Raw genomic sequence first — 12497 nt, forward strand, 5'->3', positions numbered from 1 at the left:
TCACTTGGAACAGTGGTGGAAAATATGCTGCATATTTCTGTTGTTGCAGTGGAAGTTACTATCTAAAATGGAGATCAGGTACCTACTATATCTCCATATTATTTTGCAGCGTATCGGTGATCCGTAAATTAAAAGTTACAACTAGAAATCTAAGCCTTGAAGCTCAGAAACCTGTTACTTAAAAAGAAGGGTAGAGGTTCTGCATGTTGATAAGATTACATCTATCAACATTTTCAAGTGAAAAGTGTTTTTTAATTATGTGCAGAGATTGATCGATCTGCATTTCTGGATGTCTTTCATGCTTGACTCTTTAACTCCCCACCACCTCATGCATTTCCTCAATAGCTGCTTCTACAGTTTTCAAATGAGATGATCTAATAGTTAAAATTTCATAGAAAGATCAGACAGCGTGGACTCTATTGAAGGCCTTGGCATTCTCTTTGAAATCCAAATGCCAGCAAAAGAATTAGGTGATCTCATCCAGGGTCTGCCAAGCCAAATGTCTAGGTACATGTGAGCAGGCTTCTCTGGATGTGGCCATTAAAATGACACCAGGGCAGTCTGACTCCGTAACCAGGTATGTTCCCTTGCACCCTCTTCTGCTGAAGCAATGACATTTTATTTTAGATGGTTGAGTTTCTCCTAATGGACTCATCTGGTTGCTGCCTTTATGGATCTTTGCTCTAAAAATGTGGTACTTGTTCTTTCTCATCTCAAAGCTCTCTTGCTGCGAGAGGCTGCTGGCAGTGTCTTGCTCAGTACTCTGCTTTGCCCAGCAAAGAGGAGCTCAGTATTTCATGTGGTTATCAAGAGGTGAGAATAACTGTCCTTTAGGAGGGTGTTCAGTATCTTGGTTAAGCAGTGTAGAAGATGGAACTCTGAAGAGCTGCTGGTTTGGAGAAGTTGTGAGCCCAGCTTCCTTACGTAAACCAAAAATCTTAGAGGGGTGAAATTTGGATTTTTATGGCAAGTGAACTGCCTGTGGGAGTAGGTTGGAGAAGACATCTCTCTTCTCAGTTCTGTGTGTGCCAAAGATAAAGAGAGATAAGAAACTGAGAAAATGTCATACCTTAATAAAAGCTGTTCTGTTTTATACAGGTTTTTTTGGTTCTTCTGATGACCTGATTGATTATTGCATGCTGCAGACAGAGCTTCAGGAAACTGCAGTTTTCTGCTTTAAAGGATACTGACATTTTCTGGTTATGTGGAGAACAAATTTTGCAATAAGCAATTCAGTTGTCATCTTTTTTCCTATCATAATCTATGGGATTATGTTTGTGAAGTACTTTGTAAAGTTCCAAGGGCCTTTGTGTAAGAACACCAGAAAGGTGATTACTGGAACTTCCCCAAATTTTCTTTTTAAATGGTGGCTCAAGCTGTTCATTCATTAGGGGCTTAATCTTTAAAACCATAATCCTTTATTCATTTGTCTGTTGACGTGCTTAGTCTGAAGTACTTCTCTGGTACTGAACTGGTCATATGCAGCAACTAATGTTCATTTTTTCCAATTTCATCCATGCCCTCAGATCACCATTTGGAGACCTTGTCTTCAAAGACGGAGTTCTGAAGGGTGTTGGTCTTCATTAGAGATTATGGTGATAAATTAGGTCTTTAGCATGAGCATGAATGCAGACATTAAATTTACGAGATATCCACCAAGTCTACTGTTCTCCTCCTCTCTTGTCTTCTGGAATGAAATGTTTCCTTTGTTTTTCCCTGACTCTTTAATGTCTCATCTTCTGCTGTGACTGGAAGGCTTGATGAGCTAGTGTTACAATTAGTAATTGCCTCCTATTGATGGGAATAAATATCCCAGACTTAATGTGAAATCTTTCAAAGATGGAATTCTTGTCGTGATAGAGACAAGCTGAGCGAAACTGGAAATGGGGTGCACAGGAGCAGCAAAAAAAAAAAAAGATAAAAGCTTAATGCTTTTTGCTGCAAATAAAACAAGTGCACATTCTAAGTCTCATTAGAGATTAGACCAAAGGGGAGACTGGCAAAGTTGCTAGCATATTCTTAGATCCATTTTTTTCTTATGCTCTTGCTGTTTGCTTTGTTCTGCCAACTTCTTGGAACGGAGTGTGCCGTGCAGAACGTCCCACTGCTCACAAAAAGGCTGGGCTTCAAAAATAGCACATCCAGGAAGATCTTGTACTGCTGCGTGGTAGTTACCGTAGCTCCGTGTCTCCACGAGTCCCTGACCAAGTCTGTTCTCTCCAAGTTCTATGTCATTTAATGTAGTAAATGGCATATGTGAAGTGTTGGGGATTTGCCTGTCTTACCTGTCATCTCTTTCCTTATAATTAACTTCCATGACTTCTCAGAACAACTTCATTACCTGGCAGCTTCTGTCAGAGATCTTATTCTTGTTGAACTTGACTGAAATGCACGAGTCCCTACAAATGCTTACCAACTTCTGCAAAGTATGGCTGACCCTGTTACATGTTAAAAAAACCAAAAACCAAACCTTTTTGAACTACAGCAATACACAGGGCTAATACTGTGTGGTTCTGTAGTCACTTCTACAGTCTCTTATGTTCCTGGTGTCTGGCTTAGATCTGTTTGATTACCTAGTCTCAAGCATTTGAAGGCTGCTGTGTTACACCAGTTGCTGAGGTTTAAGTATGTATTTAATCCAGTCAACTTCAAAATAACATCCCCAAATTTCTTCTGCAAGGAGGATGTAATTTATGCATCGTTGCTTACCTTGTGGTTGATGTTTGACTTCACTAACGTGGTGAACCCACCATCATCGCTTCCTGGTAATGGAGTCTGTCACAGCACTGTAGTCGGGCTAGTTCTTTGTTTTCTTTGCAATCAAATATTTCCTTTTCTCTCTGGCATTGTCTTTGGAAGGGATGGGAGGAAGACAGAGGCTGTCCACTTCAGTAGCTTCATCCTTTCATGTCTTGTTTCTATTCTGGGACTCTAGCTATAATTTTCTGGGTTGGTAACTATTTACTGTAAATTGTTGTTCATCTCTTTCAAGGTGAAGGCTTTGGAAGGCTCTTCCTAACCTCCTCTTCTCACTCCTCCCAAGTGTTGGTAGTCATTTGAGCCGAGACAGGTGGCAGCATGCTGTCTGCCTTGGGTGACACATCAGTTGTGGTGTTAAACTTGCTTGTTGATTTTGGAGCTCTTGCTTGATCACTGCTTCCTATCAGCTACTAGTCCTGAAGCACAAGGCTGCCAGCAAGTGAGCTGGGTTTGCTGCTCGCTGAAGCAGCTGCTCTTCTTCTGTTGAACTTGAGCCTTCTCAGGTCTGTAGGTGCATCCCATCCTATGTTTGAACTTACTTTGAAGATCTCTGAAAAATAGCCTTCAAATGACAACAGTACTGTAGCAGGTCCTGGTTCTTTCTCTTGGCTGCTATGGAGAAATTCATCAGGAAGGCTGGGCTCTTGCAGACTGCAGGAAGGGCTGTTGGTTCATGAAGCTTTAATGGTCACCTTCAAAGGGCTGAGCTCCTTGCTTCATCCTTGTGAAGTGTGAAAGGAGAGGTCCCCTTGTACGGAGTCAGGGTCTGCAGCTCTACACATGTACTAAAGGCTCCAGCTTTTGGCTCCCAGGACTGTCATATAAAAGATCAGCAGATCTTTATATGTGAAGTTCCTGGGACTGATTTTTTTTTTAATTTAAATACAGTCTTGGCCGCTTTTCTTCTTTTGAAATAGAAGCATTACCATTCACATTTTCTTCTGAATTTTTGGCATAACTTACTGGGGTTTTTTTCTGCCTTTCACATGCATACACTTGGGTATGGAAATGAATGTGGAACTTGTGAGTTTGTTTCAGCTGAGCAGGGTTTAAAATCTGCTTAGACCATCTGATCAATCTTGTTAAGAGCACACAGTTCCAGAACAGTGTTCCCTTGTTAGAAAACTTTCAGTTCCGGTAGGGAATGAGCTCAGTCTGCCATCCTCTTGAATTTTAAGAAATGTTGAAGGAGGCTACTCATTGCAGGAAATAGGTATTGAGGGACTGAATTGGAAGTGTGCTGACTTGAGGAGGAAGGAAAGAAGGGGGAGGGATTCTTAAAATGGATGCCATCTTGTAAGTCCATGTCACCCTCACAATTTGAGTCCTGTGTCTGAGGAAGGTCGTCCAGCAGCCACCTTTGTTTCCAGATCTCCTTTAGTGTTTCCTGGAGTGATTAGTAACCTGCTGTTTCCTTTATTCGTCACATGGCGTTTTCTGCTGTGTTACTGAAAACACACATAACATTCTCAGGGAAAGGTGGGGGGTGAAAATCAGGAGAGAGAAACCTTGGCCTCGTTTGTGATATTAAACAGCAGCACCCTCTGAAACCTGGAACAGCATTCCCTGAAAGTTGATTTCTAAGAGTACAGGAAAGCAGGGTCTGGTTTACAGGTAAGCAGCTAATATGGAGACAGCTTGTCTGTGAAGAAGGCCACGTAGCACTTCTTCTCCTTTTCTTGACATCAGGTTACAAGACAGATCCATGAGCATGAGCAGGAGAACGAGTTGCGGGAACAGATGTCAGGATATAAGCGGATGCGGCGCCAGCACCAGAAGCAGCTGATCGCCCTGGAAAACAAGTTGAAGGCCGAGATGGACGAGCACCGCCTCAAGCTGCAGAAGGAGGTGGAGACGCATGCCAACAACTCGTCCATTGAGCTGGAGAAGCTGGCCAAGAAGCAAGTGGCCGTGATGGAGAAAGAGGTGAGTAGAGCTATAGGCTCCCTAGCTGTTTGTGAAGATTAAAGAGAGTACTGTGTACTAGATCTCTAAGAGAAGGCTGTGGAAGTACTGCTTAAAACCCATGTTCTTAAGTGCACTGTTTGGTTACTGTCTGGAGCTGCCCTGGCCAGTTTTGTGAAAGAGCTGCTCAGCTGCAGGTCAGCCTTGTGGATAATGGGCACTCCATTGACATCGACCAATACTCTAGCTAGTGACAGCTGGCTAAAAGACTGGCAAACTCCGTGGAGACCTTGGAGGGAGCTTCTGCCTCATGGCTGAGGGAATGGCAAAGCTTGCTGCTGTTACTCAGTCTATTAAAAAATCAACATGTTAATCCATGTGGTAAATTAGTGGGGTCTTACCCTCTGGGGTGGTTTTGGTGGGGAGAGGTAAGAAGCATGAGGATACTCTTAAATGTACATGGGCATTGTGGGTGTTTTGTGCAAGCAGCTGCCATGTGGCTGAATACTTATGGCTTTGTCTAGCACAGTGGTGACTGAATGACAGACCAAAAAGCGCACAACAGAAGAGTGATTTGTGCTGGATTCAGTACCTGCTCCCTCACACTTTGTTTTTTTTCTTTCCCCCCGCCCTCTGTGCCTTGCAGGCAAAGGCAGCTGCAGCAGATGAAAAGAAATTCCAGCAACAGATTTTGGCTCAGCAAAAGAAAGACCTGGCGACCTTTTTAGAAAGTCAGAAGAAACAATACAAGCTTTGCAAGGAAAAGATTAAAGAGGCAAGAAACCATGGTTTTCAGGGCTGAAGGGGTGTGGAATGAACATGAACTACACTTTTGTTTTGATAAACCTAGGCCAGCCCAGGGGTTTAAGGGATACTGTCATGTTTGGAAGCAAGTTTAGATTCTCAGCAAGTAAACTTTCAGGAGCTGGGAGCATCTGGCAGCATTTCTAGAATAATCTGTAAGGGTGCTAGAGGTGCCTTCACAGTTTGCTGTAGGGCAGAATCTTTGAAAGCAAGGGTGATGAGGGAAAAAGGGACTTCACAGAGAATTCTTCTTCCCCTTTTTCCTGATTTGTGGGGTTTTGTTTGGTTTTTTGGGTTTTTTGGGTTTTTGTCTCTTTTTTTTTTTTTTTCTTAAGCTGTAAGTAATCAGAGCAGCCATTTAGAGGTCACTTGACTAAAAGCCCTGTGATCGTTTACATAAATTAGAAAAAGAAGTAACTTAGTATATAGCTTATCTGTCCCAAATTGCATTACTTAAGTAAAGTACAGCATCCCCACCACATCGCAAGAATCGTTTGCTATTAAGAATGTAGAGGTGAGAAAAGGAATAGCGAGGAGCCCTATTAGGTATCCAATTGATAGAGAATCAAGCATGAGTCCTGTTGAAATAAAATTTAAGCCCAAGCTGGACTCCTTTGTAAAACAGGTGCAGGGCTGGGAAGGCAGCCAAGGGGTTTGACCCAGTCTCTTTCCTGGACAGCCAGAGCCTCCCCTGCAGTGGTGTGTTACTGCCTTTTCATCGCTGCACTGTTTAGCCCCTGGGATGTTTGTGTTTAATGGCAGCTTTTTCCTCCTCCTCTTGGTGGGTCATCATACAACTCTAGAGGCAGTAGGGCTGGGCATGGCTGGATGTTGAGTCTGGTTCTGCTGGCACCCGGTGGTGTAGTCAGGATTTTGGTGTCCTTTTGTGAACTGAATGGCAGAGGGGTGACCAGTGACTCAGAAGAGTCCTGTGTCACTGTCATCCTAAGGGAAGTCTTATTTTGACCCTGTATGCATACAGGAAATGAATGAGGACCACAGCACGCCGAAGAAAGAGAAGCAAGAAAGAATATCCAAACATAAAGAGAACCTGCAGCACACGCAGGCTGAAGAGGAGGCCCATCTTCTCAGCCAGCAGAGACTCTACTACGACAAAAACTGCCGTTTCTTCAAGAGAAAAACGATGATCAAGAGGCATGAGATGGAGCAGCAGAACATTCGGGAAGTATGGCACTCTTCATTTCCTTTCCCAAGCACTTCTTTAACTGTTTTAGCTTCATGTCTGTAAAACAGTTTGCTGACTGACATTAGATCTTCATGTTTCCAGTTACTAAACAGAACTGAGAAAAATGCAGGAAACATGTTCTGGGAAATAGTTTTCCACACCAATGTGGCTGCTTTTATTAACTGAGAAGAGTGGCTTTGTTGACTTGCAGACAGAAACATTATGTGAGCCACCCCCTCTGGGTCAGATGTTTCATCTGAGTTCCAGGGCATTAGATTTTGGGAGGTCCCACTGGGCTTCTTTCACAGCGCAGGGCAGTTTGTGCCCTGTTGAGTGCTGGGGCCACCTGTGGGAGAGCTGTGGGGTGGCTGAAAGGGCATCACGTGAGGAGTTCTACTTGTCCACTAAAGAAAACTTAAGACAGTTTAAATGTGTAATAAACCAGTGATAACCTTAAAAGAACAATATTAAGGTTGCAGAATGAAATGCTACAAATGGAAGAAATACCAAAAATTCAGTCCACTTGTGTTGTATTCTGGTTGTATTCAGACAATCAGATGTTGCTTTTCCATTGGGCTCTGCTTAAATTGGTGCACCGAATGGGCGAGTGTTTATTAATGAGAAGCTATTCAATATCTTGCTTTTCTTCATTAGTTATTAACCCTTGCCTTACAGGCTGCCTGTGGTCAAATACCACTTTGGAGAAAGAATTACTACTTTTTGGTTTGGTTTGTTTTTTTTCCCCTGTGGTCATTACTCACTATAGTATCTGAATTCTTCATTAATGTTATTTTTGGATAAGGGCTATCAGATGAGAGGGTATTTTAGCAAAGGCTGAGAGTGAGAAAGTGGTCAAAAATTTCTAATAATCACGTACTTAGTCTGCTACCATCAAATTTTCCAGCATACTTAACATGCCCTGTATTTTACCTGTTTGGAGCTTTGCTGCCCTTGACTTAAGATGTGCCTGGAGCTGCTCAGCTGCTTTGCAAATCACATCCAGACATCTCAACTCAGTCACCCTGAAAATGAATGACTGAAAAATCAGATTTGGGCACCCTTATCACAGCATATAAGCTCTGTGGCAGGGATGAGAACAGCATTCAGTTACCTAGCACAGTATTTCAACCAGGAAACACTCCTCTGAGTTCCTGCATTTAAGCTCTAAAGACAGACCTAATTTTCAGAATGATCTAAGTGTTTATTTCCTGAAAATAACATCCTTACTAGCTAGTTCAAATTCACTGGATCAGACACCTGAAGTAAATAATGCTTGCAAAATGTTTTTTTTCTTGATATTTTAAGTAACCACAGAAGTTCTTTTTGTGCAAGTGGGAAAGTGTGTGAGAAAGGTGGAGTATCTCTTTGTTCACGCTGTGTGAACTGAAATTGGGTGTGGAATGGGCACGAGAGGGGCTGGCTGTCCTGGCCTAAGGTGAAGGCACAAGTGCCACAGCTCACTGCACGGGCTGGCCTACTGCCTGTTCAGCGTGCTACCTGCCTGTGCGCGAGTGGGAGGTTATTTCAGCACATCAGTAGATCTCATTTTTGATCCTGGCTGTCTTGGTGCAAATTTTGCTTAAATGTAAACATGTGCAACATCCTTATGGCCAAGAATGCAGAGGCGAAACCTGGCCCTGTTTCCTTCCCCATCCTCCTAGCTTAAACCTGTCACAGTTGTAACATCCAAAGGGGCTGAAGTGCCCGTTTGCAGGTGCTGATATTGAGAATTACAACAGGATTACAACAGGCAAGCAACAACTCAGAATAATGAGGTGGTGTGGTTTGGTGCTTTTTTTTCTTTTTGCTTCTACTGCAGAAACTCATTAGACTGAGCCAACACTGGGCCTTCCCTGTGCTGGGCACTGTGCATGTGCATAGTGCGAGGCAGCCCCTGCTGTGCCTGTCTTAATCTGGCATGAAACACAGCGATGAGTTTGTAAACCTGAGAGCAGAAACTGAGATGTACCAGCAGACCATCTGTGAAGGTCACCAAATACCAGCAAGGGGTACAGCTGTAATCACTGCTTGACTGAGCTGGATTCAGCTCTGTGCTCCACAGGTTGTTGCTGATACCTTGAGACAGAAATATTACCAGTAATCAGGGAGAGAATCCGGTATCTTCCTCTTCCTTGGCTTATAACTCAGTGAAGGTTTTTTTAGGGTACCGTGTGCAGGAACTCTTATGGGCACATTGCAAAATTGTGTGAGGCTTGGGCTGTATCCTCATTCTAAAAAACGTGCTGTGCCTGGGGCCAAAAGCCCCCCTGTACACAGTGGCAGATTAAATTCTTTTTCTTACCTAATGTGGTGCATTAGAGCTGTTCACCTCTGCTTTGGCCATTCTCGTATAAGTGATAGAGAGAAGCCTCATCTCCCAGTGCTTAGCAGTGGCTCACGATAAGTTAAAACAGACAAATAAGAGTTCCCAGTCACCCTGGCCCAGACCCCTCCAGCTCTGTGCACCCCAGGATGCATTTGTTAAATACATCTGGGATTCTCAGCAGTCGCAGAGGGCTTGTGTGTGGTCCCCGTGCCACCTGCTGGAGACTCCCTGGGTGATCCAGGAGCTGCCAGAGGAGCGGGTTACTTACAGGGGGATGGAGGGATGCTAGGTGGCTGCTTTATTAGTGTTCCCATTGTGCTGCTGGCTTTGTGTTTCCCTGTGGCACAAATTCTTGATGTCATCTAGATGAGTAACCAGGACACACGGCCTCACAAACTCAACTACTGCATCTGAGGGCAGAGAGAATCACTCCTCAGCTTTTGTCTTGTGCTCTGCTGTCCTCTTGTGCAGGAGTTAAACAAGAAGCGGACCCAGAAGGAAATGGAGCATGCCATGCTGATCCGGCACGACGAGTCGACGCGCGAGCTGGAGTACAGGCAGCTGCACACGCTGCAGAAGCTGCGAATGGACCTGATCCGGCTGCAGCACCAGACTGAGCTCGAGAACCAGCTGGAATACAACAAGCGGCGAGAGCGGGAGCTGCACAGGAAGCATTTCATGGAGCTCCGGCAGCAACCAAAGAACCTGAAGGTGCTGGGAGCTTTCCTTCCTCCTCTTCCAACCTCTGTCCTGCCGAGCAGGCTGGTCTGTGTGCTTGCTGCCTCTTCTGTGCAGCACTCGTGCTGCAGAACCACCGTTCTCCACCAGCACTGTGTCCTCTCCCTTGCATCCCTTCCCTTTGCGCAGGGCTGCTCTGGTATAAGAAAGTTGTGGGCTGTTATAGCGAAGAGCTCACTGAGGATTTTTTTAAGTGCTGTGCTAATTGAGGCTGCTGGATAAAAATAGGCTAGTCCTTAGCAAAGTATTACAGAATTTGCTTCTGATGAGCTGTGCTTTCTTCAGGCCCTTGCTGGTGTCAGCCTATAAACCTTGGTATGGAAAGGGGTTGGGCGATGCTTCCTTGCTTTCAAAGTCCGCAGAGAGAGAGAAGATGGGTGTGCTGAGCACCGTGCTCTGTCCCAGCTCAGCTGCAGGTTGGTTAGAAACCTCTGCGCTGCTTGCTGTGGGAGATTTCTGTTCCTCCTCTCAATGTCCAAAAAGGCACGTTGCTTTTACTCACTTTGTCACGCCTTCACTAGTTCTCAGATCTGCAGTCTCCAGGTAGCGCACGGTTGAGGTGGGGGAGGCAGCTTGTGGAGGCCTTGGTGAGGCAGCAAAATGGGAAGCCTTGAAAAAGCAAACCGTTTTTTGGGAGGCAGGTGGCAGGATGGTGGGCTGGGAGACCTGCAGGAAGCAGGGGTAGAAGATGGAAATGCCCTGGGCTGAGGAGGGTTTAGTGGATCCTGTTCCTGGCTGAAGCAGGGCCTGAGCTGATGCTGATCATTAGGTGGCTGTGTGGGCGAAGCGCACCCCGCTCACCCGGGTGCAGGGGCAGGAGATGGCGCAGAGGACCGTGGAGCTGCGGTTGTCTCTCCCCAGCCCACCCATTTGGATGTTCTATAACCTCTCCATGCCCAAAGCTCTTCGTGCTCTTCACATCGTTCCTTCCTTGGCAGGCTATGGAAATGCAGATCAAAAAGCAGTTCCAGGACACATGCAAAGTGCAAACTAAGCAGTACAAAGCACTGAAGAATCACCAGCTGGAAGTAACTCCAAAGAGTGAGCACAAGACAATTTTGAAGAGTCTGAAGGATGAGCAGACGAGGAAGCTTGCCATCCTGGCAGAGCAGTATGAGCAGAGCATCAACGAGATGATGGCCTCACAAGCGGTAGGTGCAGCGTCTGGCACCTCCTGTCCCTGGGCAGGGGGTCTCTGACCGAGTTGCGTGGAGGTGGGGTACAGCCGGGCTGCCAGTCCTTGCAGCACGCTGTGTCCTTCTTGTCCCAGCCACCGGATGGTTAGTGATGCCATTGTGTTTATAACAACCGTTTGAAATAACGCATCAGGCGGCACTTTCCCCTCTCGTAACGAGCATCCCACAGAACACGTGTCCTTTCCCTGCTGCCCCTCGCATGCTGGGGTTTTAGAACTGGATCTTCACTGAGGCTCCTGCCTCTGTGTGAGGGGGGCAAGCAGCTCTTTACAAAGCCCTTCCTGCTTTCTCATTCTGCCACCACCACCAGAGGATCCCCAGCTTGGAGAAGGAAGAGCGGTGCGGCACTAGTGTCAGAGCAGAGAAATGACGAGTGGAGGCCTCAGTGTTGTTTTCCCCCCTGATCTTACAGCTACGGCTGGATGAGGCCCAAGAAGCAGAATGCCAAGCCCTGAGACTGCAACTCCAGCAGGAGATGGAGCTGCTCAACGCGTACCAGAGCAAAATTAAGATGCAGACAGAAGCACAGCACGAAAGAGAACTCCAGAAGCTGGAGCAACGGGTGTCGCTGCGCAGGGCACATCTTGAACAAAAGGTACGTTTTGGGTGGGCTGCCGGGGGGTACCTGGTCACATGCGTGTCGCCCTCGCCGTGGGCACGGTGCATCGGGGGCTGCCGTACCCGGCGCGGTTATGGTCTGCGAAGGGGCTGCTGACTGTGCTTCTTTCAGATCGAAGAGGAGCTGGCCGCCCTCCAGAAGGAACGCAGCGAGAGGATAAAGTTTCTGTTGGAAAGGCAGGAGCGAGAGATTGAAACGTTTGACATGGAGAGCTTGCGAATGGGCTTTGGGAATTTGGTCACATTAGAATATCCCAAGGAGGACTATAGATGAGATTAAATTTCTTTGCCATTTAAACACAAAAACAGACGAAAAGCAAACAAAATAACGATAAACTTGCAAAACCAACATTCCCCATGTTAACGGGCGTGCTCTCTCTCTTTCTGTCTCTCTTACTGACATCGTGTCGGACTAGTGCCTGTATATTCTTACTCCATCAGGGGCCCCCTTTCCCCCTGTGTCAAGTCCCGGTGCAGGACAGCTCCTGGCGGTCTTTTCCATAGTATGTCACAGTATTGATGTCTCTGTGCAATGATTAAAAATGTTTCAGTGAAAACTTTGGAGACAATTTTAATGGAGAAAAAAAAAAGTGGATGTATGTTGCTTTTGAGCAATCACTCATTTTACCACCAATCAATGAAAGTACAAGCAAAAAAAAAAAAATAAAATCAAGATATATATGAACCCAGGGGGAGAGAGACTAAATCCGCAGCCTTACCTTAACTAGCTGCTGCATAATTTTATTTTATTTTTATTTTTTTGGTATTTATTCATCAGGAATAATTAAATAATAAAAAATTTTATTAAAGATTGAAAAATTTGATACATTTTACAGAAAAAAAACTTAATCGTGATGTACATATCAGTGGTGACATATTATTACTTTTTTGGGGGTGGGGAGGGGCGGGGCGAAGATCTGGTGATTTTTAGAAGAACCATGCCAGGCGAGGCGGGGATGAGACC

General features: G+C 45.4%; 1 protein-coding gene across 2 annotated transcripts in view; it reads left to right on the forward strand.

Annotated features, from left to right (window-relative positions):
- The window catches only part of TAOK3 (TAO kinase 3), a 48888-nt gene extending 36798 nt beyond the window's left edge, over positions 1-12090 (forward strand). For both annotated transcript variants that reach the window (XM_009703448.1, XM_009703449.1), the window contains exons 14-20: positions 4450-4686; positions 5312-5440; positions 6452-6655; positions 9453-9692; positions 10658-10870; positions 11328-11510; positions 11646-12090. In XM_009703448.1, the coding sequence (XP_009701750.1) occupies positions 4450-4686; positions 5312-5440; positions 6452-6655; positions 9453-9692; positions 10658-10870; positions 11328-11510; positions 11646-11807 (1368 nt within the window). In that variant the 3' untranslated portion in view covers positions 11808-12090. The remainder of the gene's footprint in view (positions 1-4449; positions 4687-5311; positions 5441-6451; positions 6656-9452; positions 9693-10657; positions 10871-11327; positions 11511-11645) is intronic.
- Positions 12091-12497: the final 407 nt, after the last annotated feature.

This window comes from Cariama cristata, unplaced genomic scaffold, assembly GCF_000690535.1.
Source record: "Cariama cristata isolate BGI_N322 unplaced genomic scaffold, ASM69053v1 scaffold11527, whole genome shotgun sequence".
Lineage (NCBI taxonomy): Eukaryota > Metazoa > Chordata > Aves > Cariamiformes > Cariamidae > Cariama > Cariama cristata.